Below are 25,657 nucleotides of genomic sequence, written 5' to 3'. Positions count from 1 at the left end.
ATTTGTATTGTGTTTGTGGAACTCTGCCTTCCTACGGGACTTACGCCTGGAGAGATACTAGGTACTGATATTAATTACTATTCTATGATTTGCAATTGGATACTGCGGTTTTATTGGGATTTGATGTTCCAAACATATTGCTCACTATACTGTGTCTGCTGCAGAGGGACAGGAGAGAGCATGAGAAAATTAGTTTTGATCAGTCATGGAAATAAAAGTGCTGAAAACATGTTGGCTCACAATTTAAAAAGAAGATGGAGAAGTCTTAGGATGCAAAATACCAGATTTTTAGCACAGGTACAGCTGACTAGGTAGACTTTTTTTGTTTGTTTACAAATCGATACTTGGAGTCAAGCATTATCTTCCCCAAATATTTCCATACTGTATGTAACTAACGATTTCCCACGCCCCATCACTAACTTATAACCAACATTGTTTAACAGGACACACTAGACTATGGGGCTATGCGAGGTGCACTATCATGAGCGCATGTGAATGGTATAGGGCTACATTCACATTTCTTTGTAGTATTTTGTATCCTGTAAAGTTATACGCTTGTTTATTAGGAAGTGCATTGACGATGTCGTACCCACAGCAACGATAAAAACATTCCCAAACCAGAAACCGTGGATTGACGGCAGCATTCGCGTGAAACTGAAAGCGCGAACCACTGCTTTTAACCAGGGCAAGGTGACCGGAAGCATGACCGAATACAAACAGTGTAGCTATTCTCTCCGCAAGGCAATCAAACAGGCTAAGTCTCAGTACAGAGACAAAATCGAGTCGCAATTCAACAGCTCAGACACAAGAGGTATGTGGCAGGGTCTACAGTCAATCACGGATTACAGAAAGAAACCAAGCCCCGTCGCGGACCACGGATGTCTTGCTCCCAGACAGGCTAAACAACTTTTTTGCCCGCTTTGAGGACAATACAGTGCCACTGACACGGCCCCCTCAAAAACCTGCGGGCTCTCCTTCACTGCAGCCGAGGTGAGTAAAACATTAAAACGTGTTAACCTCGCAAGGCTTGCAGGCCCAGACGGCATTCCCAGCCGCGTCCTCAGAGCATGCGCAGACCAGCTGGCTGGTGTGTTTACGGACATATTCAATCAATCCTTATCCCAGTCTGCTGTTCCCACATGCTTCAAGAGGGCCACCATTGTTCTGTTCCCAAGAAAGCTAAGGTAACTGAGCTAAACGACTACCGCCCCGTAGCACTCACTTCCGTCATCATGAAGTGCTTTGAGAGACTAGTCAAGGACCATATCACCTCCCCTACCGGACACCCTAGACCCACTCCAATTTGCTTACGACCCAATAGGTCCACAGACGACGCAATCGCAACCACAACTGCACACTGCCCTAACCATCTGGACAAGAGGAATCCCATGTGAGAATGCTGTCATCGATTACAGCTCAGCATTTAACACCATAGTACCTCCAACTCGTCATCAAGCTCGAAGACCCTGGGTCTCGACCCCGAGACTGGGTTCCTGGGGACTTCCTGACGGGCCGCCCCAGGTGGTGAGGTAGGTAACAACATCTCCACCCCGCTGATCCTCAACACTGGGGCCCCACAAGGGTGCGTTCTGAGCCCTCCTGTACTCCTGTTCACACGACTGCGTGGCCATGCACGCCTCCAACTCAATCATCAAGTTTGGCGGATGACACTACAGTGGTAGGCTTCATTACCAAACAACGACGAGACGGCCTACAGGGAGGAGGTGAGGCCGCTCGGAGTGGTGGGTGTCAGGAAAATAACCTACCATCAACGTCAACAAACAAAGGAGATGATTGTGGACTTCAGGAAACAGCAGAGGGAGCACCCCCTATCCACATCGACGGGTCAGTAGTGGAGAAGGTGGAAAGTTTTAGTTCCTCGGTGTACACATCACGGACAAACTGAATTGTCACCCAACAGACAGCGTTGTGAAGAAGGCGCAGCAGCACGCCTCTTCAACCTCAGGAGGCTGAAGAAATTCGCCTTGTCACCAAAAGCACTCACAAACTTCTACAGATGCAACAATTCGAGAGCCATCCTGTTCGGCTGTATCACCGCCTGGTACGGCAACTGCTCCGCCCACAACCGTAAGGCCTCTCCAGAGGGTAGTGAGGTCTGCAGAACGCATTCACCAGGGGCAAACTACCTGCCCTCCAGGACACCTACACACCCGATGTCACAGGAAGGCCATAAAGAATCATCAAGGACAACAACCACCCAAGCCACTGCCTGTTCACCCCGCTATCATCCAGAAGGCAGGTCAGTACAGGTGCATCAAAGCAGGGACCGAGAGACTGAAAACAGCTTCTATCTCAAGGCCATCAGACTGTTAAACAGCCACCACTAACATTTAGCGGCCGCTGCCAACATACTGACTCAACTCCAAGCCACTTTAAAATGGGAATTGATGGAAATTATGTAAAAATGTACCACTAGCCACTTTAAACAATGCACTTAATACAATGTTTACATACCCTACATTACCCATCTCATATGTATATACTGTACTCTATATCATCTACTGCATCTTGCCATCTTTATGTAATACATGTACCATAGCCACTTTAAACTATGCATTATGTTTACATACCCTACAGTACTCATCTCATATGTATATACCGTACTCTATACCATCTACTGCATCTGCCATGCCGTTCTGTACCACCACTTCATTCATATATCTTTATGTACATATTCTTTATCCCTTTACACTTGTGTGTGTGTGTAAGGTAGTAGTTGTGGAATTGTTAGGTTAGATTACTGTTGGTTATTACTGCATTGTCGGAACTAGAAGCACAAGCATTTCGCTACACTCGCATTAACATCTGCTAACCATGTGTATGTGACTAATAAAATTTGATTTGATTTGATTTGATTTGTTTATGTGTAAGCTCAGTTTTTTTGGGGAGGTGGTACTGACAAGGGTCTAAGAGAGGCTGACAATGTTGCTGTGGGCAACCAGCTGGCTTGATTGTAGAATAAACAGATGTATAATTTGTCCAGCTGGGCTGTACTACATGGGGACAGAAACAGTGAACTGTAGAACTGCAACAAAATGGCAAATAATATTTTGGAACCCATGAAGAGAGAACTTCACAGGTCAAATAATGATCACAAAGCATACTATGTACATTTTGATACTGTGTTATCTGCAACTTCTGTTGATCAATTGTCATATAGCCATAGACTTACTCACTGATTTGAGCATCTGTCTGTGTTTAGTGACAAGTCACTTTTAACATCCTAAATATCCCCAATGGTAATTATGATCATCACATTTGCAACTAAACATGCAGCAATATGTAGCATATACCTGGGTAATGCTCACAGCAGCTTTCTTTTTGCCAGATTGCAAACCTCACATTGGCTGTGGTAGTGGAGAGGTTAGGATGGATTGTGCCAAATTGAAAGGGGGATAATTAGAGATAGCCATGATAGTATGAGCCAGGTTGCGACATCGAACCTAACACCCTGTCTCTCACCATGATTGATAAGGGATCTTTAGAGGCCACAGGGAGTCAGATTTTAAGTGTCATCCAATGAAAGGTGACAGGAAATTAGCATTGTATCTGTGTGCTACTTCAGAGACAACATCAGTGTGAATGAGCAAATCTTATATGGGTCACATGTAAAACTGAGTGTGGACAGTCATAAAAAATATATTGTATATACACTGAAAAAAATATAAACGCAACATGTAAAGTGTTGGTCCCATGTTTCATGAGCTGAAATAAGATCCCAAGAATGTTCCATATGCACAAAAATCTTATTTCTATAACATTTTGTGCATGTCCCTGTTATTGAGCATTTCTCCTTTGCCAAGATAATTCACCTACCTGACAGGTGTGGCATATCAAAAAGCTAATTGAACAGCATGATCATTACACGGGTGCACCTTGTGCTGGGGACAAAGACCACTAAAGTGTGCAGTTTGAGGGAGCATGTAATTGGCATACTGGATGCAGGAATGTCCACCAGAACTGTTGCCAGGAAATTAAATGTTCATTTCTCTACCATAAGCCACCTCCAACATAATTTTAGAGAATTTGGCAATATGTCCAACCGGCCTCACAAACGCAGACCCCCTGCAAGATCGTCGGAGACCAGCCACCCGGACAGCTGATAAAACTGTGGATTTGCACAACTGAAGAATTTCTGCACAAACTTTCAGAAACCATCTCAGGGATGCTCATCTGCATGCTCGTTGTCCTCACCAGGGTCTTGAACTGACTGCAGTTCGGCATCATAACCGACTTCAGTGGGCAAATGCTCCCCTTCAATGGCCACTGGCACACTTGAAGTGTGCTCTTCACAGATGAATCCCGGTTTCAACTGTACCGGGCAGATAGAAGACAGCTTGTATGGCAGCGAGTGGTTAGCTGAAGTCAACATTGTGAACAGACTGCCCCATGGTGGGGTTATGGTATGGGCAGGCATAAGCTATGAACAACGAACACAATTGCGTTTTATCGATGGCAATTTGAATGCACAGATATCCCATCACGAGAACCTGAGGCCCATTGTCATGCCATTCATCTGCCGCAATCACCTCACATTTCAGCATTATAATGTACGGCCCCATGTAGCAAGGATCTGTACACAATTCCTGGAAGCTGAAAATGTCCCAGTTCTTCCATGGCCTTCATACTCACCAGACATGTCACCCATTGAGCATGTTTGGGATGCTCTGGATCGACGTGTACGACAGCGTGTTCCAGTTTTCGCCAATATCCAGCAACATCGCACAGCCTTTGAATAGGAGTGGGACAAGATTCCACAGGCCGTAATCAACAGCCTGATCAACTCTATGCGAAGGAGATGTGTTGCGCTGCGTGAGGCACATGGTGGTCACACCTGTTTTTTTTATCCACGCCTCTACTTAAAAATTTCAAAAATCATAAAAATGGTTAAAGCAGGTTGCCTATTCTGAATGCACTGGGTGAGGTAGGTGCTGATACAGAAGCAGGTGTCCCAGTTAGACGACGATAGGGAGAGCGACGTCAGGTTGCATTTTAGAGTCTATGCTCCCGTTCATTTTCTTCTTTCAGTCATAATCCATTCAATGTCCATTATTGACTTGTGTGTGGCTGGATACTGTGACGCACAGATAACAGAAATAAAAGGATAAATGCGGGAGAGTTCTTCACAACTGCAAGGCTTGTTTGGCACTGAACTAAAAGACAAAGGAACGCGGGTATTTAATGAGGGAAATTGGTTGCAGGTGCTCTCAAAGCATAGAGATGTATAGAGATCGCTAATGCTCAATAGCCTGTATAACACAGGAAGTTCCATTTGAGGACTGATACCTAGCGATCTCTACACATCGCTGTGGCTCAGAGGTGCCTGCAATTATAGGGAGAGTTAACAAAAGGGAGAGTTAACAAAACATTTACATTAAAGGGACAGTTAACTAAAAAAGCAACTTCATTGCTTAGAATAAGTCATCCCCCTATTGAGTATGTTGACTTTCCTTGGAAAAGCTTTCCTGCTCATGAATGATTTAGAGCAAATACTGTATCTGTCAATGTAGGCCCACAGGAAATGCCATTGCATTTTTACTCAGTGCTGGGAGCAGAGCAGACTCTGTATATACCATTGCTGGGAACAGAGCAGACTGCATGTAGCATTGCTCAATGAGAGGAGGGAAGAGGGAAAGTAATACTGAGGGAGAGAATCAGGGAGAGAGGGAGGGAGAGAATGAGGGAGGGCGGGAGCTATGCAAAACAACAAAAATCAGACCCACTTCTGATGTAATTATACACACATTGAAAGACAAAGAGAGGAGACAGACAGTGTCCATATGTGAAGTGAGGCATCACTGCCACTCTCAATCCTATGAGCTCAAATTATTATTTACCAGTACTCTTTTTCAACAGAAATGCCCTACATTAGAATGTAAAAACATCCAAAACTAAAAATAGCACTGCAGGTTACAACACAGGGGCTTCAATTTGGTACACTATTTGCAGTGTGTTATGAGAACTGTTTAGATTAGATATGTCACCATGGTGTATTTATCCTACCGGTGTAGAGGTACTGTAATGTCACAAATGTGCAGCTTTGGCCAGTTTTGTCCTGTGTCGTGAATTATACATAAGTCCTGGCAGCTTCAGCCCCCCTCCTGTGCTCCCAAAGGGGAAAGATTTCATCCCATTTGGCTATGACCACATGCAATAATCTCCATCTGCCTGTTGTCATGCAACTGGAGGTCTTGGGGAATTCTTCAAATTAAGTTGTTAGTGTGGTAATCGTCTACGTCACCTTTCAGGGAATTACAAGATTTTTAGGAAACCAACATGAAAAAAATTGGGTTTTTGATTGATTACATTCTGATTTTGAACAGCCCTTTTTACAGTGCTATGAACATCATAGTGTGTGCGTGCAGATTAAAATACAGTAGGCTGTGGTCCATGCTGGGAAAGGTGAGGCTCTTGTGAGGCTTGTTTTCTCTCTGGTATAATTAGGCTGCTGTTTCCCAGCTGTTATATCAGCAGCCCTCCCACAGGAGCTTCTTTCACTGTAATTAAGTCAAGCAAGAGAGCCAGAGAGGGGAGGAGACACATCTCTCCAGGTGGGTAAATAGCAGCGCTAAACACTAGCTTCCCATACAGTACATGACTCTCCATCCACACCAATGCAGTTGGGCATGTTTGTAGACTGTGGTCCTGTCCAAATCTCTGGGCTCTCTTCTCTTCACTTATCCTCTCCTCTCTACATGTCTCTTCCTTTTTCCTATTTCGGTCAGTGCAGTTCCACAGATGTCCCTCTGATTGGACTTAAAGACAATGTCTTAACAATGTCTTAACAATGTCGACTGGCTGACTACGATTGGGATTAATAATGTCGACTGGCCTCTGACTGTGTGAACAAACTGGTGAGGTAATCTTCAGGGTAGGTCAGAGGTAGGGTTGCAAACGGTCGTAAACTTTCCGGCAAATGTTTTTCTGAAATTTTCCATGGGAAGTTAAGCTGGGAATTTTGCTTAAATTCATAAAAAATGTTAGCTTATAACAGTGAACCTTTTTTTGTGGGATACACAAGGCAATTCTAGATCTTTTGGCATATTTTGGTTAAACTATCCCCAATTCAATGGAATTGCAACCCTCTGCATGCACAGTGCATTCTTCCATCACATGTGCAGTGTACTCTTCCATCACATGTACAGTCGTGGCCAAAAGTTTTGAGAATGACACAAATATTAATTTCCACAAAGTTTGCTGCTTCAGTGTCTTTAGATAGTTTTGTCAGATGTTACTATGGAATACTGAAGTATAATTACAAGCATTTCATAAGTGTCAAAGGCTTTTATTGACAATTACATGAAGTTGATGCGAAGAGTCAATATTTGCAGTGTTGACCCTTCTTTTTCAAGACCTCTGCAATCCTCCCTGGCATGCTGTCAATTAACTTCTGGGCCACATCCTGACTGATGGCAGCCCATTCTTGCATAATCAATGCTTGGAATGTGTCAGAATTTGTGGGGTTTTGTTTGTCCACCTGCCTCTTGAGGATTGACCACACGTTCTCAATGGTATTAAGGTCTGGGGAGTTTCCTGGCCATGGACCCAAAATATCGATGTTTTGTTCCCCAAGCCACTGAGTTATCCCTTTTGCCTTATGGCAAGGTGCTCCATCATGCTGGAAAAGGCATTGTTCGTCACCAAACTGTTCCTGGATGGTTGGAAGAAGTTGCTCTCGGAGGATGTGTTGGTACCATTCTTTATTCATGGCTGTGTTCTTAGGCAAAATTGTGAGTGAGCCCACTCCCTTGGCTGAGAAGCAACCCCACACATGAATGGTCTCAGGATGCTTTACTGTTGGCATGACACAGGACTGATGGTAGCGCTCACCTTGTCTTCTCCAGACAAGCTTTTTCCGGATGCCCCAAACAATCGGAAAGGGGATTCATCAGAGAATTGCATGACTTTACACCAGTCCTCAGCAGTCCAATCCCTGTACCTTTTGCAGAATATCAGTCTATCCCTGATGTTTTTCCTGGAGAGAAGTGGCTTCTTTGCTGCCCTTCTTGGCACCAGGCCATCCTCCAAAGTCTTCGCCTCACTGTGCATGCAGATGCACTCACAACTGCCTGCTGCCATTCCTGAGCAAGCTCTGTACTGGTGGTGCCCCAATCCCGCAGCTGAATCAACTTTGGGAGACGGTCCTGGCGCTTGCTGGACTTTCTTGGGTGCTCTGAAGCTTTCTTATCAACAATTGAACCGCTCTCCTTGAAGTTCTTGATGATCCGATAAATGGTTGATTTAGGTGCAATCTTACTGGCAGCAATATCCTTGCCTGTGAAGCCCTTTTTGTGCAAAGCAATGATGACGGCACGTGTTTCCTTGGAGGTAACCATGGTTGACAGAGGAAGAACAATGATTCCAAGCACCACCCTCCTTTTGAAGCTTCCAGTCTGTTATTCGAACTCAATCAGCATGACAGAGTGATCTCCAGCCTTGTCCTCGTCAACACTCACACCTGTGTTAACGAGAGAATCACTGACATGATGTCAGCTGGTCCTTTTGTGGCAGGGCTGAAATGCAGTGGAAATGTGTTTTGGGGATTCAGTTCATTTGCATGGCAAAGAGGGACTTTGCAATTAATTGCAATTCATCTGATCACTCTTCATAACATTCTGGAGTATATGCAAATTGCCATCATACAAACTCAGGCAGCAGACTTTGTGAAAATTAAAATTGTGTCATTCTCAACTTTTGGCCACGACTGTACAGCTGATTCTCAAGATCTTGCACACTAATGAGATGCTATGGAGCCCACACTACTACACTGTCTGAGCCAAGGACTACATGCTTTCTGGTAAGTTTTGATTACAATACTGGGTGGGGTGAATATATTTTATGTGATATACAGAATTTTTTGTTAACTAGTAAATAGTAGCCTACAGCAAAGTGTGTTTAAATATTTTCTGAATTGATAACAATTTCTGCTAGTTAGTTTTTGCTCCACGTGGGTTTTAGCTTGCTTAAGCCTGCTAACTGAGGAGTGTTAATTCACCTGTTTCCGTACATGTTTCATTTTAAAACATTTATCTTACAATGGAGTTGTTTAATCTAACTGCTTAACAATTTATCTGTACATGGAATTGTATTATTTATTTTTTACTCATTTATTTCTCATCTTTACCGTAAAATGCCACGGGCACTATCTGATGTGTGGAGACATTTCACTGTAGCTAATGTAGAAGGAAAAGCAGTGTACATTTGCAAATACTGTGCCAAATCATATGTGAAGAATGCAACAAAGAGGCAGATTCATCTGGCCAAGTGCATAAAGTTCCCTCAACCCCCACAACAAGCAACCTCTGACAAAAGTCACTCTACTTCTATTTGAGGTGAAAATTATAAATCGATAGCAACAGCTCATGGTCCTCCTGGAATCAGAAGTTTTTTTTGACTCAATGGAGGAACGTAGTCAGAGAAATGCTGATGAATGTCTTGCTCGAGCTGTGTATGCAACTGGTTCACCGCTGATGCTCACAGGCAATGTGTATTGAAAGAGATTTCTGAATGTTCTTCGCCCAGCATACACCCCTCCAACCAGACATGCTTTATCTACTCATTTGCTGGATGCAGAGTTCAAGTGAAGGTCAAGCAAATCATAGAGATAGCAGACTGTATTGCAATCATCTCTGATGGGTGGTCAAATGTTCGTGGGCAAGGAATAATGAACTACATCATCTCCACCCCTCAATCAGTATTCTACAAGAGCACAGACCGAAGGGACCACAGACACACCGGTCTCTACATTGCAGATGAGCTGAAGGCAGTCTTCAATGACCTTGGACCACAGATTGTATTTGCACTGGTAACAGACAATGCTGCGAACATGAAGGCTGTTTGGTCTATAGTGGAGAAGTCCTACCCTCACATCACACCCATTGGCTGTGCTGCTCATGCATTGAATCTGTTCCTCAAGGACATCATGGCACTGAAAACAATGGATACACTACAAGAGAGCCAAGGAAATGGTTAGGTATGTGAAGGGTCATCAAGTTATAGCAGCAATCTACCTCACCAAGTAAAGTGAGAAGAATAAGATCACCACATTGAAGCTGCCCAGCAACACCCATTGGGGTGGTGTTGTCATCATGTTTGACAGTCTCCTGGAGGGGAAGGAGTCTCTCCAAGAAATGGCCATATCACAGTCTGCCGATATGGACAGCCCCATCAAGAGGATACTCCTGGATGATGTATTTTGGGAGAGAGTGGTAAGCAGCCTGAAACTCCTGAAACCTATAGCAGTAGCCATTGCAAGGATTGAGGGAGACAATGGCATTCTGTCTGATGTTTCGACTCTGCTTGCAGATGTAAGAGAAGAAATCCTTACTGCCCTGCCCACTTCACTGGTGCTCCAAGCAGAGGAAACTGCAGTTCTGAAATACATCAAAAAGCTTGAAGACTTCTGCCTGAAGCCCATACACGCCGCAGCGTACATGTTGGACCCCAAGTATACTGGCAAGAGCATCCTGTCTGGTGCAGAGATCAACAAGGCCTATGGTGTCATCACTACTGTGTCTCGCCACCTTGGCCTGGATGAGGGCAAGGTTCATGGCAGTCTGGCAAAGTACACTTCCAAGCAAGGGCTTTGGGATGGAGATGCAATATGGCAGCCGTGAACAACATATCTTACCAGCCACCTGGTGGAAGGGACTTTGACGATCTGAGGCTCTTTCCCCTGTTGCTTCTATCATCCTCCAAATCCCACCAACATCAACTGCCTCAGAGCACAGCTGGTCCTTGTTTGGGAACACACACACCAAAGCACGCAACAGGCTGACCAATACAACGAGCCATCCTCAACAAGGTTGGAAAGTGACAGTGAAGATGAGGCCTCAGAGTCTGATGTTCAAGAGGTGGACATTGAGGAGGTCCAGGGAGAAGACATGGAAGACTGAGAGGAAGACAACCACAGCTTTAGAGTTTCTAGACTATAATTTTACAGATGAATGTTGAAAACGTTTTTCGGAGATGTGATGGATCATTGGGGATCATTCAATATTCCCTTTCTATAGTTGTTCAGTGAAATCATCCCACGTGAAGAGTCAACTCATTTAATTAAAGTTTAATTCGTAACTAAATTGTATTTTTATTGATATAGGAAGGATTTAATCATTTGCAATTATGTCTACTTATGATGAGGTAAAATGTTTATGTTTCTGTCTCCATATGATATGGTAAATATATCCAATACAAAAAACATCTACATTTGAAATCAAATCAAATTTATTTGTCACGTGCGCCGAATACAGCAGGTGTAGACCTTACAGTGAAATGCTTACTTACAGGCTCTAACCAATAGTGCAAAAAAGGTATTAGGTGAACAATAGGTAGGTAAAGAAATAAAACAACAGTAAAAAGACAGGCTATATACAGTAGCGAGGCTATATTAAGTAGCAAGGCTACATACAGACACCGGTTAATCAGGCTGATTGAGGTAGTATGTACATGTAGATATGGTTAAAGTGACTATGCATATATGATGAAGAGCGAGTAGCAGTAGCGTAAAAGAGGCGTTGGCAGGTGGTGGGTGGTGGGTGGGACACAATGCAGATAGCCCGGTTAGCCACTGTGCAGGAGCACTGGTTGGTCGGCCCAATTGAGGTAGTATGTACATTAATGTATAGTTAAAGTGACTATGCATATATGACAAACAGAGAGTAGCCGCAGCGTAAAAAGAGGGGTTGGGGGGGAACACACAATGCAAATAGTCCGGGTAGCCATTTGATTACCTGTTCAGGAGTCTTATGGCTTGGGGGTAAAAACTGTTCAGAAGCCTTTTTGTCCTAGACTTGGCACTCCAGTACCGCTTGCCATGCGGTAGTAGAGAGAACAGTCTATGACTGGGGTGGCTGGGGTCTTTGACAATTTTTAGGGCCTTCCTCTAACACCGCCTGGTGTAGAGGCCCTGTATGGCAGGCAGCTTAGCCCCAGTGATGTACTGAGCCGTACGCACTACCCTCTGCAGTGCCTTGCGGTCAGAGGCCGAGCAGTTGCCGTACCAGGCAGTGATGCAACCAGTCAGGATGCTCTCGATGTTGCAGCTGTAGAACCTTTTGAGGATCTCAGGACCCATGCCAAATCTTTTTCGTTTTCTGAGGGGGAATAGGCTTTGTCGTGCCCTCTTCACGACTGTATTAATATGAATTAGTATTAATATTAATGGTATTAATATTAACTTACATATATTTTCATTAATTCACAGAAAGTTTCCACCTCTGAAAATTCCCCAAAATGTGCAACCCTATTCAGAGGTCAGCGATCCTTGGTTACAGGCCGTAGTGCCTTACTAATGCTATTAGACTACATCTTAAAGGGGGGGATCAGTGGAGGGCTTCCGCTCTAACAGAGAGAGAAACCCCTCTGTTATCAGAATAGATAGAATGTTGGATCGTCTTAATAATACACAAGACCTGTTGGTCACTGAAAGGGGATCGAGGTGCACGATCCCCTCCAGTTTGTGTGTGTACGAGAGAGCGAGAGCGATCCATTCTGCGTTTGTTGACAGAATTCCCCATGGCTGTCACTGAGAAGTGGGGTACAGTCTGCTTAGCGCTGGGCTGCTCTTTAACTGTGACAGGAATCCTGTGTGGTTAATTGCTGGAGCGGTTTAGTGGAGAAAGCCACCTGGTGTAGCAGTTGGAATGGATTTGTGTGCTCTGCAGAGGGAGGCTAGGATTGTGGGCTAGAGGTAGAGGAAACTGTGCACCTGTTGTGTGTGGTTCTCATAATGCCATGAACATACAGGGGGATTACTATCCTTTGTACCACTATCCTGTGTGAGCAGGCAATAATCCTATAATCTGGCATGCATACATCCACGTAAACACACATGCACTTTCATACTCACACACACACATTCAAAAAAGCTGTGGTTTTTACAGTACTCTAGCCAAATCATGTGAAGCCATCAGACCTAGGTTGAAATACCACACTGAACAAAAATATAAACGCAACATGCAACAATTTCTAAAACTTTACTGAGTTATAGTTCATATAAGGTAGTCAGTCAATTGAAATAAATTCATCAGGCTCTAATCTATGGATTTCACATGACTGGGAATACAGCTATGCATTTGTTTGTCATAGATACCTTAAAAAAAGGTAGGGGCGTGGATCAGAAAACCAGTCAGTATCTAGGATGACCACCATGCTGTCGTACACGTCGATCCAGAGCATCTCAAACATGCTCAATGGGTGACATGTCTTGTGAGTAGGCAGGCCATGGAAGAACTGGGACATTTTCAGCTTCCAAGAATTGTGTACAGATATTTGCGACATGGGGATTCATCCGTGAAGAGCACACTTCTCCAGCGTGCCCGTGGCCATCAAAGGTGAGCATTTTCCCACTAAGTCGGTTATGACGCCGAACTGCAGTCAGGTCAAGACTCTGGTGAGGATGACAAGAACGTAGATGCGCTTCCCTGAGACGGTTTCTGGCAGTTTGTGCAGAAATTCTTCATTTTGCAAACCCACTGTTTCATCAGTTGTCCGGGTGGCTCGTCTCAGACGATCCCGCAGGTGAAGAAGCGGATGTGGAGGTCCTGGGCTGGTGTGGTTACACGTGGTCTGCGGTTGTGAAGCTGATTGGACTTACTGGCAAATTCTCTAAAGCGACATTGGAGGCGGCTTATGGTAGAGAACTGAACATTAAATTCTCTGGCAACAGCTCTGGTGGACATTCCTGCAGTCAGCATACCAATTGCACGCTCCCTCAAAACTTGAGACATCTGTGGCATTGTGTTGTGTGACGAAACTGCATATTTTAGAGTGGCCTTTATTTTCCCCAGCACAAGGTGCACCTGGGTAATGATCATGCTGTTTAATCAGCTTCTTGATATGCCACACCTGTCAGGTGGATGGATTATTTTGGCAAAGGAGAAATGCTCACTGCACAACATTTTAGAGAAAGCTTTTTGTGCGTATAGAACATTTTGGGGATATTTTATGTAACATGGGACCAACACTTTACATGTTGCGTTTATATTTTTGTTCAGTATATTTGAAATATATCTAATGCCTGTCTGTCTGGAGTTACAGGAAGCTGGAGTTTAAGACATTTTGTAGACTTTTTTATTGGTTCAATTGCAACAGGCAAGCTCAATCAAGCACAAATACAGTATTTGAGATGATTTGCACACACTTAATGTATTGTGAAACCTGTTGTAAAATGTATTTTAATGTTACCTTTTTTTATTATAATGTATATTACTGCCTTAATTTTTGCTGGACCACAGGAAGAGTAGCTGCTGCCAAGGCAGCAGCTAATAGGGATCCTTAATAAATACAAATACAAATTCAAATAGTATTTGAACCCAGGCCTGGAAGCTATGTGGGTGAGAATGACTGTTGGTGACGAGTGTGACAGTTTGCACTCAGGCAGACCAATGTGACGTATTGACACTGGGATTTAGAGGTCAGGGATGACCACATAGCAGGCAACCCCCCTTGTTGATCCATTCCGTGTGTAATCCATCTGTGTCAGTAGATTAGTGTTACACCTCAACACTGTTGAAGCTATCTATTTTCAGACATTTAGGTATGCAACCCATCTCATTAGTCTTTCTGATGTTTTTTGTTGTTGAGTGATGTCATTTGATTAAATGGAAACACTAATTCACAATGTTCATTAAATGAGTGTTGTTATAACCAGAGGCAATGATTCCTGCATACGGGGCAATTCCCAGATGGATATTCACCAAACACAGCCTACAAAGTGTTTAATGGAGACATATGCTGAGCGTGTTAACATGTTGGGACAAACACACAAACATGGTCCCAGGGGGACCCATTAAAAAGGTTGGCCAGATTGTTTAGGAAAATCTGTTTCCAAGTTGTTTCAGGTTTCTTTGGGGGAAGTAGCCTATATAAGATAATGCAAATGTTACTTTCATTTTATCTGACTTGTTTCTCATAAGCAAAGGCTTCCAAAGAACCAATAAATACTACAAAAACATCAGTTGCGTACTTTGTGAGCTTGTGGGAACCTTTAGGGAGTCATTCCTACACTAAATAAAAGGTGCTATCTAGAACCTAAAAGGGTTCTTTGGCTATTCCCATAGGGGAACCATTTAAAGAACCCTATTTGGTTCCAGGTAGAACCATTTTGGTTCTAGGTAGAACCTTTTTTGGTTCCATGTAGAAGCCTTTCCACAGACGATTCTACATAGAACCCAAAAGGATTCTACTTGGAACCAAAAAGGGTTGTCTTATGGGGACAGCCTAAAGACGCTTTTGGAACCCTTTTTTCTCAGATTGTATAATTCATAGACACTATGCTGAATGAAATAAAAACTCAGTATGGATTTAGAATGTTATAAAATGGTGAGATCGTAAATGTGTACTATATTCTAAAGGGAAGGGAGTAGAACAGTGTTTTCCAACACTGACCAGTTGTCTTTTCCCGCCTGTCCCTCTTTCAGGAGAACCCGTACCTGTGTAGTGACGAATGTGACGCCTCCAACCCGGACCTGGCTCACCCTCCCCAGCTGATGCAGGACCGTGAGAGCAGCGGCCTCATCACCTACTGGCAGACGGTGACGTGGAGCCGCTACCCGGAGCCCCTGCTGGCCAACATCTCCCTGGCCTGGAACAAGAGCTTGGAGCTAACCGATGACATCCAGGTCACTTTCGAGTATGGCCGCCCCACCGTCATGGTGCTGGACAAGTCCCTGGACAAAGGGCGCACCTGGCAGCCCTACCAGTTCTACGCCGACGACTGCATGGACGCCTTCGACATGCCCGCCAAGCGGGTGCAGGACCTGTCGGCGACAAACGTGACTCGGGTCATCTGTACCGAGCAGTACTCTCGCTGGGTGGGCTCCAAGAACGAGAAGGTGCTGCGCTTCGAGGTGATGGCGCGCTTTGCTATCTTCGCAGGGCCCAAGCTGCTCAATATGGACAGCCTGTACACACGCATGGAGAGTATGAAGGGCCTGAGGGACTTCTTCACCTTCACCAACCTGAGACTGAGGCTGCTGAAGCCGGCCTTGGGGGGAACCTACGTCCAGAGAGACAACCTTCTCAAATACTTCTACGCCATATCCAACATAGATGTACCAGCCAGGTAAATACACACAACCTTACCTTTCTTTGCCTCTTTGGACAATATCTCTTGCAAAGATATTTGAGTAAGGGTCTTTTTTTGTAGTCAAATGGCAAAATGCACAGTCCTAATGTTATACCGTACAGTGTACACTGTATACAATAGTCCAGAAGGAAAGAGTGGCCAAGGTCTTGGTTTCTGATGAAGAGCTGTGCAGGAAATTGTCTGAAACACAAACCGGCTTGATACTGTCAAAGAAACGGTCGCTCTTTCTACTGACAGTCAAATCTATAACAATCCAATCTTAGTGCTAAATCAGTAACCTTTGCTAATATAAATATTGATAAAAATGTATGAATTAGCCCCTCCAGGCATCATTGCATTGCCCAAACCTCCGGTAACACAAGCTGTCAATCAATAGTTATTCCTGTATGTCAAAGAGCAAATTGTTTTTAAAGGGGGTTGAGGATGGGGGCAGGGGAAGTTGAGCGGTCAAATGGACCCATGACTGATGTTCACTGGTTTATAATGATCAGGGAATAGGGACATGTTAAGCTAATAACCACCAGGAAATTCTTCTTGGATATTTTGATCATCCCTAAGTATTGAGAAGCGCTTGCAGTGTTTAAATAAAGGGGATGGGACGGCCTCCCTGATGGCATGTGTGTGTGTGCCTCCCTACATGGACTGCACACATGGATGGAGGAGGCCCAGGGCTCTATAATGACATCAGGACCATCAGCACAGGGATGGAACTGACTCCTTCTCTTACTCCCCCTTTTCTCTCCTCGCCTCCCTCTTCACTTCTTCCTACTCTCCATTTTCTCTCCTCCCCCTCCTCCTTCTCCACCCCCCCCTCCTTCTGCTCCACCTCCTCTTCCCCTTCTCTCCTCCCCCTCCTCCTTCTTCCCCCCCCCCTCCTTCTCCTCCACCTCCTCTTCCCCTCTCTCCTCCCCTCCTCCTTCTCCACCCCCCCTCCTTCTGCTCCACCTCCTCTTCCCCTTCTCTCCTCCCCCTCCTCCTTCTCCACCCCCCCTCTCCTCCTTCTCCTCCACCTCACCTTCCCCTTCCCTCCTCCCACTGCTCCTTCTCCTCCCTCCCTCCTTCCTCCTCCCTCGTTCCTCAAAGTGCTAGTTTGAAGCGGCCTCAAGGAGGAAGGACCATAGCTTGCCTGTCCTTAGATGGCACATATTATTTTGACAAACAGCGTACTAGAGCAAACCAGATATATCTGTTTCTCTCATTCTGTCCGTGCGCCTGTTAAAAGAAGGATAGAACAAGAAGAAAAGAAGGAAACCATTCTCAGACCTCCACTCTGGTCACTCAGCATGCACGGGATCATTACTATCCCACAGTCTGAAATTAATCTGTCTGCTTAGAAAACGACTAAACCGCACACACACACAAGCCTGATACGGCAATATCTAAATAATCACCAGCTGGTGTGGATGAAGTTGAGCTGGCCGGGTAGTCTACAAATAGAACATTACAAAATCTTTATGGTGTGGAGCCTATTTGTGTCCAGAAGGCATTTGAAAACCCTTGGTTTGTATTATACAAACACATATCTAAATGAATCATATTGTGACAATCAGGAAACTATTAAATAAAGGGTGGAAATAGGGACGCTGTCATTGATAGGTGGATTGGGGTGAGAGTGACCTCTGTCCAGCCCCCAACAACCAGATGTTCCAGTTTTAAGGGGAAATGGAAAGAGAGCCTGTGATGCGACTTCCACTTTTGGACATTAACAAGGTGACATTCCATCTTAATTCCTTCTCCACATTTACTGGATTGGTTGAACAGCACAGAAGATAAAACTGTCGGGGAAGGTTTTTATTTATTTTTCTTCTTGTCAAGACCAATAAGTAGGGGATATAGTTTCAGGTGTATCTTTTACGCCTGCTACGTTAGGTTAGTGTGAGAGTGACCCTGGTGCATACAGTATTATCTTGTTTCGAGATGGCTCCAGTTGTTGGGTGTAATATATTGGCATAGCCATCATCCGTCTGACCTCCTCGCCCACCTTCCTCTAATACACAATGATAGGAGACGTCGAGCTGTCAGCAGAAACCCAAGTGTCAGACAGACAGAGGCCCCACTAATGCTGTCTTCATCTGCCTGGGCTCTGTGAGGTGGTCTGTGTAAACTTTGGTCCTGTTTCGGGCACCTGTCACAGTGGGGAAAAGGACCTTGACACTAACAACTGTTTATAATTAATAATTTTCCACGAAAGCTTGAAGTTCACAGGCTTGTCTCAAGTTAGGGTTCCAGACGCTAATTTTTGCCTGTTGGGTTTCTGTGATTTTTTTTTCTTTTCCAAAACCTAGGTAGTGAGAATGTAATACTGTATAATGTTAGGCCTGATCCTCCTTCCACACAGTCTAATTAAGTGACTGTGGAACAGGGGATTTCCTTGGGCTGGGACTAGGGAGACACATGGGCAACCTGATTATATAAGTGTGGAGGAATACCTCTGTGTGCTAACATGATTCATTTTTTCCCACAAGGATCCTGTAGGCAGAGCTGACAGTGACATTTTGAACTCTCTCCCTTTAAATCTCCTGCTTCCTCTCCCGTTGGAAAACAGCTCCATGTAAAAAAAAAAAAAAAAAAAACATGTATCCAGACGGTAAGCTCTTAGAAAGTAAGTGGATTATGGGAGAGACCAATAGGACAGACATTATATTTCTCTCCAGATCCTCCCAATCCAACCACCTCTAAACATGCACCACCCCAGCCCACAATGGCTGTTAATAATATAGTAATATACAGAACAAAGGCATTACTTTGTTAACTGTGTTTAGCAGTGTTGGAATGAGAACTCTACCATTGGAGAGAGTTTTCCAGCCAATCATTTATATCCACACAGACAGTCCAGTCGGCATGGCGTCCAGATAGTTGTCAAACGGTGTCCTCTCAGGCCTGTGTACAGGAGCTCGGAGTGGCTTTTCTCCATTGCTGGTGTTGCTGCACTGTGTTGTGACTGTGGAGGGATTTGAGCTGTGAAGAAGACAGGGTGGCTGATATTACGAGGAGCCCAGAGAGAGTGTCTCCCTAAGATGACAGTCTGTCACACCTGACAGTGACAGCAGTGACCCTCTCAGCCTTATGGGCCTGTCCAATCACAGATGTGAAAAGTATTATGGGATATATCCTTAACTGTCACTGTGACAAAGGGCTGGTCTCTGACACCATTATTTTACCTGCCTATGTCCTTGTAAGGTCATTATTTGAGTGGGGGTAAAAAGGACACGTGTATCTGGAACTGACTCAACTGAGGGCACACTCTGGATAGATCTCTGTAGAGCACAGAAGAACAAATGTCAGTATGACCTCAGCACAACTTTCTTGTCTTGGGTAAGGCAAGGGTAGGGATGAAGTTAGTGCACTGCTGCTACTGTGTCTATAGGCTACAGTCTTTCTGTACATTTTTGCTTTGGTCTGCAATTGGTTGTGCATGATGCAGGACTTGGCCTAGTTTTGGGAGCATCTTGTGCTTCTAGAGCGGAGTCGTGTGCTGTGGAGCAGTAGTATGAGGAAAAACATTATGAATGTAATGATTGCAGGTTGGGAGTGAGGGGAGAGGTCACTTAAACAATTTTCATGAGACTACTGAGTTTGCTTCTAAAAAATCCTTATGCCATCACAATCAGTGCTGTCTGTCAAACATCCAGCAATGGGCCTTGGCTTCAGTGAGGGCGAGGTCAAATGCTCAATCGCGCCCTGTCTGGAGTCGGTAAACCACAAGAGAATGGATGCCTGCCCTTCCATTGTACAAGTAATTATATACAGTACATATATCATTACTGGTATGTAACCGACAGATTATCAATAATGATATGCTTCTGGAGGAAACTGCAAGGCGTCACTTAGTTAGTGCACATACAGTTTGTTTGTCTGAGGGATTCTGCCGATAGAGCCGAAACCTGGCTGGCATGATGACACCTGTGCACGGCATGAAATGGCACACACACACTCACACAGTGGCATGGAGTGTAGTAACATTTTGTGGAATCACGCTGACTCAGCACTTGATTTTGTGATTCTGTGAACTTTGTGTTGCTTTATCGAGGCACATGCTCTTCTCATTTACATTTTTTTTAAATATATTTTTATTTAACCTTTTATTTAACTAGGCAAGTCAGTTAAGATCAAATTCTTATTTACAATGACGGCCTACCCCAGCTAAACCCGGACGACGCTGGGCCAATTGAGCGCCGCCCTATGGGACTCCCAATCACGGCCGGTTGTGATACAGCCACTCGGCTATTCCCAACATTTTCAAGACTGTCTGCAGAAACGGACCGTTCTAGAAAATGTATGTGAAATGCATTGTGTTATTATGTCTGTTTATAACTTTAATTTGAAAGCCTTTTAAGGAATTGCTGTCTGCTCCTACTGAATGTATAGTAGGCCTACAATATATCAGTACAGTATGCCTGTTCACAAGACATAAGACATACTGTACTGAACCATAGTTTTCCAACAGTTATTTTCTCTCTGTGTTTCCCTGTAGGGGAGTAGCTTATTGTATGACTAATGATGCTCTGCCCAGGCTTAGGATGATAACAGAGTTAACCAGTCCATGCTTTCTGCCCTGTCGTTGTCAGCTTTGGGTTGCAGATGAATTATGAAAATAGAAAACACTGCTCACCGTCTGGTACTCCAACACTTACAGTTCAACCCTAATGCGGCTAATGAAATTAACATTTCAGGGGGTTGGAACATGAGGAATTAATGCTGTCATCTCAGGAAGTAAGCTTTGTATGAGTGGAGAACAGCACACTCTCTCCCACGCTCGCTCTTCCCAGTCCCCCTGCTCTGCTATCCGGTGTATGTGACAATAAAACATACTTTTTGGGGGGTTGGTTACTGTTGGGGCATCATTACCCAATGAGATGAAACAGCCATTTGACACTGTGAGCTTCTAGTGTGTCAATTTGTGAATAAAAAAGTAATCCTCTGACTAGCTTTGCATTGCAATAAAGGTACAAAAATAAAATTTGAATTGTCACAGCAGGATCATTTTGGGTCTGTTATCGTTATAGTTTATTGTCAAAAACTCTATCTTCCAGATTGCTGAAGTAATATGTTATTAAGCAAGAGGATAAAGGTTTCTATTTGTAGAGGGAAATATTGAAATGTAAATTTACAAGGATTAATTGAGGGAGTAAAGCATCATTTGAAGTGAAGAGTGGTTTGTTTCCCCAATGATGCCAGTTTTTTCAAAGGTTACTCTGCGGACAATTTGTCTCTTAGGAAAAGGCTGGAAATGTCTGGTTTTTATGCAGCAAGCAACGTTTGCAGATATGGGATATTTGAAAGGCTGCTAAGTGTGGGATCCTACTTGTATGCCAGCAGCACCTCAGGCGTAAATATCATGGCAGCCTACATGGATCCCATGCCCCCAGGGGCCCAAACAAAAGAGGGTGTCCTTATGAAGGCAAACAGAATATTTCAGCAGCACGCTGTCCCTCATCAAATTTTCATCTGCCCAATTCTATGATGAGGAGGACTATTTTTGGTGCAGCTCCATCACAGTAGGAGATCCCTGGCCAGCCAACCTGTCCACCCGTCCTCTAATGATCGAGAGCATACGGTTCATTATCATTACCCAGCTAGCACATTTGGTTCTTTGGAAGTTGTGGGAGCGCAAGTTTTTGGTTTCCCATTGGTTCTGGGAACAAAGCCATACGTACCTGACCGCTTTAAAAACGTTCAGTTTTACCGTTCTGAGAATGTAAGTGAACATTTCACCTGTTCTGGGAACATACATTTTTAGGTTGCAGGGAGGTTCTGAGAACATTTTACTATTGTTCCTTTAACCTTTTACTGGGAGTTTATTTTAATTTTTTTACGTTTTGAGAATGGAAATTATAGGTTATTTGAGGTTTTTGAATAATGTTTCAATAAGACTTTTGATAACACTGCTAGATTAGGTTAACTGTTTTGAACTCATGCTGTGTTCAAATACTCATACTAACCATACTATTTGTGACGTAAATTGAGTATATAGTATGCTTATTGGTCATATTATGGATATAGTGAGTATGCCAAAAGTTCCCGGATGTTGTACTACATTCGCCAAAATACGAAGTATACAAGCAGTGGACACTATTTCTGTGCTTTTAGGGCCCATAATGCAATTCTTCAGAAAATGGGCGTGGCTTCACATCGTTTTCAGATTTGAAGAAAATGGCGTTAAATATGCAGCCGAAGTCCAACGTGAGCGGATACAAATTCATTGCTTTAACTAATTATGACAAATGTTAAGAAAATGTTGAGCAATGTAATAAAGCTATGCCTTTTCAAATAAGTTAGCTTACACGTTATGTTGGCTGACAATTTGTTAGCTACGTTATCCTTATGAACCACATAGCATATCATTACAGCAGTATGTACCGGTATGTTAGCTAGCTACCTAACGTTAGTTGGCTTATAATATATCAAACTTACCAGTATATTAACTATATGCTATCTAACTAATTACCCAACGTTTATTGACTTGATTATTCCCATCATTCTTAGCTTAGCTAAATGGTATAGTTGTTGTGCATTCTCAATGGACATTCGGGTGCTTTCGTAAATTCGCTCTGGTGATCTACTCCAATTTCAGAGCACTCTCCTCTGAGTGTACCAGAGCGCAAAATAACTGATGAATTTACGAACACTCAACACCCGTTGAATATGGCCAGTGTCAGTAAACATAAGCAACATTAAATTGTTGCCAGCAGCACAGTTAGTCACCAATGGTCTGGATAACATGAAAACCGCCTAACCAGCTCTGCTAGGTTGAGTAAAATGGTCAGTGAGGTGTTCTCTCATTTGTGTCTGGAAGTAGCTAGCCAGTTAGCTTGGGTGCTTGACTGCCGTTATGAGGCCAGAAAGCTCGGGTCAACCCTACTCCTCGGCCAGAGCATCCAGTGTGGGCTCTGAACACCCCGAACTTACAAATGGACAATCTGACAATGCTCTGAATTTATGAACGCCCAGAGCGCACTCTGAGCACCCGCTGGTGCTCCAGATTGAATTTAAGAAAACACCTGAAGTCGTAAAAGAAACAAGCTAGCAAGAGGTTGCATAGCAACAGCATCAACTTTCGGTAGACAGGCAAAGCTCTAGTACGCTCAACTGAAAGGATACCGTTCGTTTACAGCAGTGGTTTCCAAACTTTTTATAGTCCCGTACCCCTTCTAACATTCAACCTCCAGCTGTGTACCTCTCTAGCACCAGGGTCAGCGCACTGTCAAATGTTGTTTTTTTGCCATCATTGTAAGCCTGCCACACACACACACTATACTATACATTTATTAAACATAAGAATGAGTGTGAGTTTTTGTCACAACCCGGCTCGTGGGAAGTGACAAAGAGCTCTTATAGGACCAGGGCACAAATAATAATATAATAATAATCAATAATTTAGCTTAGTTTTTAACCATATTACATATAAAACCTTATTTGTTCATCGAAAATTGTGAATAACTCACCACAGGTTAATGAGAAGGGTGTGCTTGAAAGGATGCACATAACTCTGCAATGTTGGGTTGTATTGGAGAGAGTCTCAGTCTTAAATAATTTCCCACACACAGTCTGTGCCTGTATTTAGTTGTCATGCTAGTGAGGGCCGAGAATCCACTATCACATAGGTACTTGGTTGTAAAGGGCATCAGTGTCTTAACAGCGCAATTTGCCAAGGCAGGATACTCTGAGCGCAGCCCATTCCATAAATCTGGCAGTGGCTTCTGATTTAAATTCAACTTTCACAGAACCGCTTGTTGCAATTTTGATGAGGCTCTCTTGTTCAGATATCGGTAAGAAGACTGGAGGCAGGGCATGAAAAGGATAACGAATCCAGTTGTTTGTGTCATCCGGTTTGGGAAAGTAATTGCGCACCCAACTCCCTCAGGTGCTTCGCTATATCAGATTTGACATTGTCCGTAAGCTTGAGTTCATTTGCACACAAAACATTATACAGTGATGGAAAGACTTGTGTGTTGTCCTTGTTAATACAGACAGAGAAGCGCTCCAACTTCTTAATCATAGCCTCAATTTTGTCCCGCACATTGAATATAGTTGCGGAGAGTCCCTGTAATCCTAGATTCAGATCATTCAGGCGAGGGAAAAACATCACCCAGATAGGCCAGTTGTGTGAGAAACTCGTCAACATGCAAGTGGTCAGACAAGTGAAAACTTTAAGCTCGTCTCTCAATTCAAACGGTGTCAATACTTTGCCCATTGATAACCAGCGCACTTCTGCGTTGTAAAAGCGTTACATGGTCACTGCCCATATCATTGCATAGTGCCGTAAATACACAAGAGTTCAGGGGCCTTGCTTTAACAAAGTTAACCATTTTTACTGTCGTGTCCAAAACATCTTTCAAGCTGTCAGGCATTTCCTTGGAAGCAAGAGCCTCTCGGTGGATGCAACTGCTTGCACGCACATTACCACTCCACTATGTCTCCCTGTCATGGCTTTTGCGCTATCAGTACAGATACCAACACATCTTGACCACCAAAGTCCATTTGATGTCACAAAGATGTCCAGAACTAAAAAAATATCCTCTCCTGCTGTCCTGGTTTCCAGTGGTTTGCAGAAGAGGATGTCTTCCTTAATTGACCCCACATAAACGTAACGGACATATACCAGGAGCTGTGCAAGGCCTGCCATGTCTGTTGACTCATCCAGCTGTAACATATAGAATTCACTGGCTTGTATGCGAAGCAGTAATTGTTTCAAAACATCTCCTGCCATGTCACTGATGCGTTGTGAAACAGTGTTGTTTGTTGAAGGCATTGTCTGTATAGTTTTTTGGGCCTTTTCCCCCAGCATTGTCCTAGCCATATTCGCTGCAGCAGGAAGAATTAAGTCCTCCACAATAGTATGGGGCTTGCCTGTTCTAGCCACTCGGTAGCTCACTATATAAGAGTGTCACGGTCGTGATAATGGACGGACCAAGGCGCAGCGTGATTCGAGTTCCACATCTTAATTTAAAGTGAAATTTCAGCAAAACAATAAACAAACAACGAAACGTGACCTACGTGGTGCTACATGCACATACACAAAGCAAAGCTCCACAGCGGAGATTGGAGTATCTGTCCATAGGACCACTTTAAGCTGTACACTCCACGGAGCTGGGCTTTACAGGAGAGTGACCAGAAAAAAGGCATTGCTTCAAGAAAAAAAAAGCAAACACGTTTGGGGTTCACCAAAAGGCATGTGGGAGACTCCCCAAACATATGGAAGAAGGTACTCTGGTCAGATGAGACTAAAATTTAGCTTTTTGGCCATCAAGGAAAACGCTATGTCTGGTGCAAACCCAACACCTCTCATCACCCCAAGAACTCCATCCCCACCATGATGTTGGTGGCAGCATCATGCAGTGGGGATGTTTTTCATTGGCAGGGACTGGGAAACTGATGGATGGCGCTAAATACAGGGAAATTCTTGAGGGAAACTTGTTTCAGTGTTCCAGAGATTTGAGACTGGGAATGAGGTTCCCTTTCCAGCAGGACAATGACTCGAAGCATACTGCTAAAGCAACACTTGAGTGGTTTAAGGGGAAACATTTGAATGTCTTGGAATGGCCTAGT

At 43.9% G+C, this 25,657-nt stretch overlaps 1 protein-coding gene across 3 annotated transcripts in view; it reads left to right on the top strand.

The window, feature by feature from the left end:
- ntng2a (netrin g2a) overlaps nt 1–25,657 on the top strand; it is an 85,264-nt gene that overhangs the window by 2,620 nt on the left and 56,987 nt on the right. For all 3 annotated transcript variants that reach the window (XM_070446915.1, XM_070446914.1, XM_024003081.2), the window contains exon 3: nt 15,441–16,084. In XM_070446915.1, coding sequence (XP_070303016.1) covers nt 15,441–16,084 — 644 coding nt within the window. The remainder of the gene's footprint in view (nt 1–15,440; nt 16,085–25,657) is intronic.

The sequence above is a fragment of the Salvelinus sp. IW2-2015 genome, linkage group LG15 (assembly GCF_002910315.2).
Source record: "Salvelinus sp. IW2-2015 linkage group LG15, ASM291031v2, whole genome shotgun sequence".
NCBI lineage: Eukaryota > Metazoa > Chordata > Actinopteri > Salmoniformes > Salmonidae > Salvelinus > Salvelinus sp. IW2-2015.
This window is presented reverse-complemented; position numbering and strand designations above follow the sequence as displayed.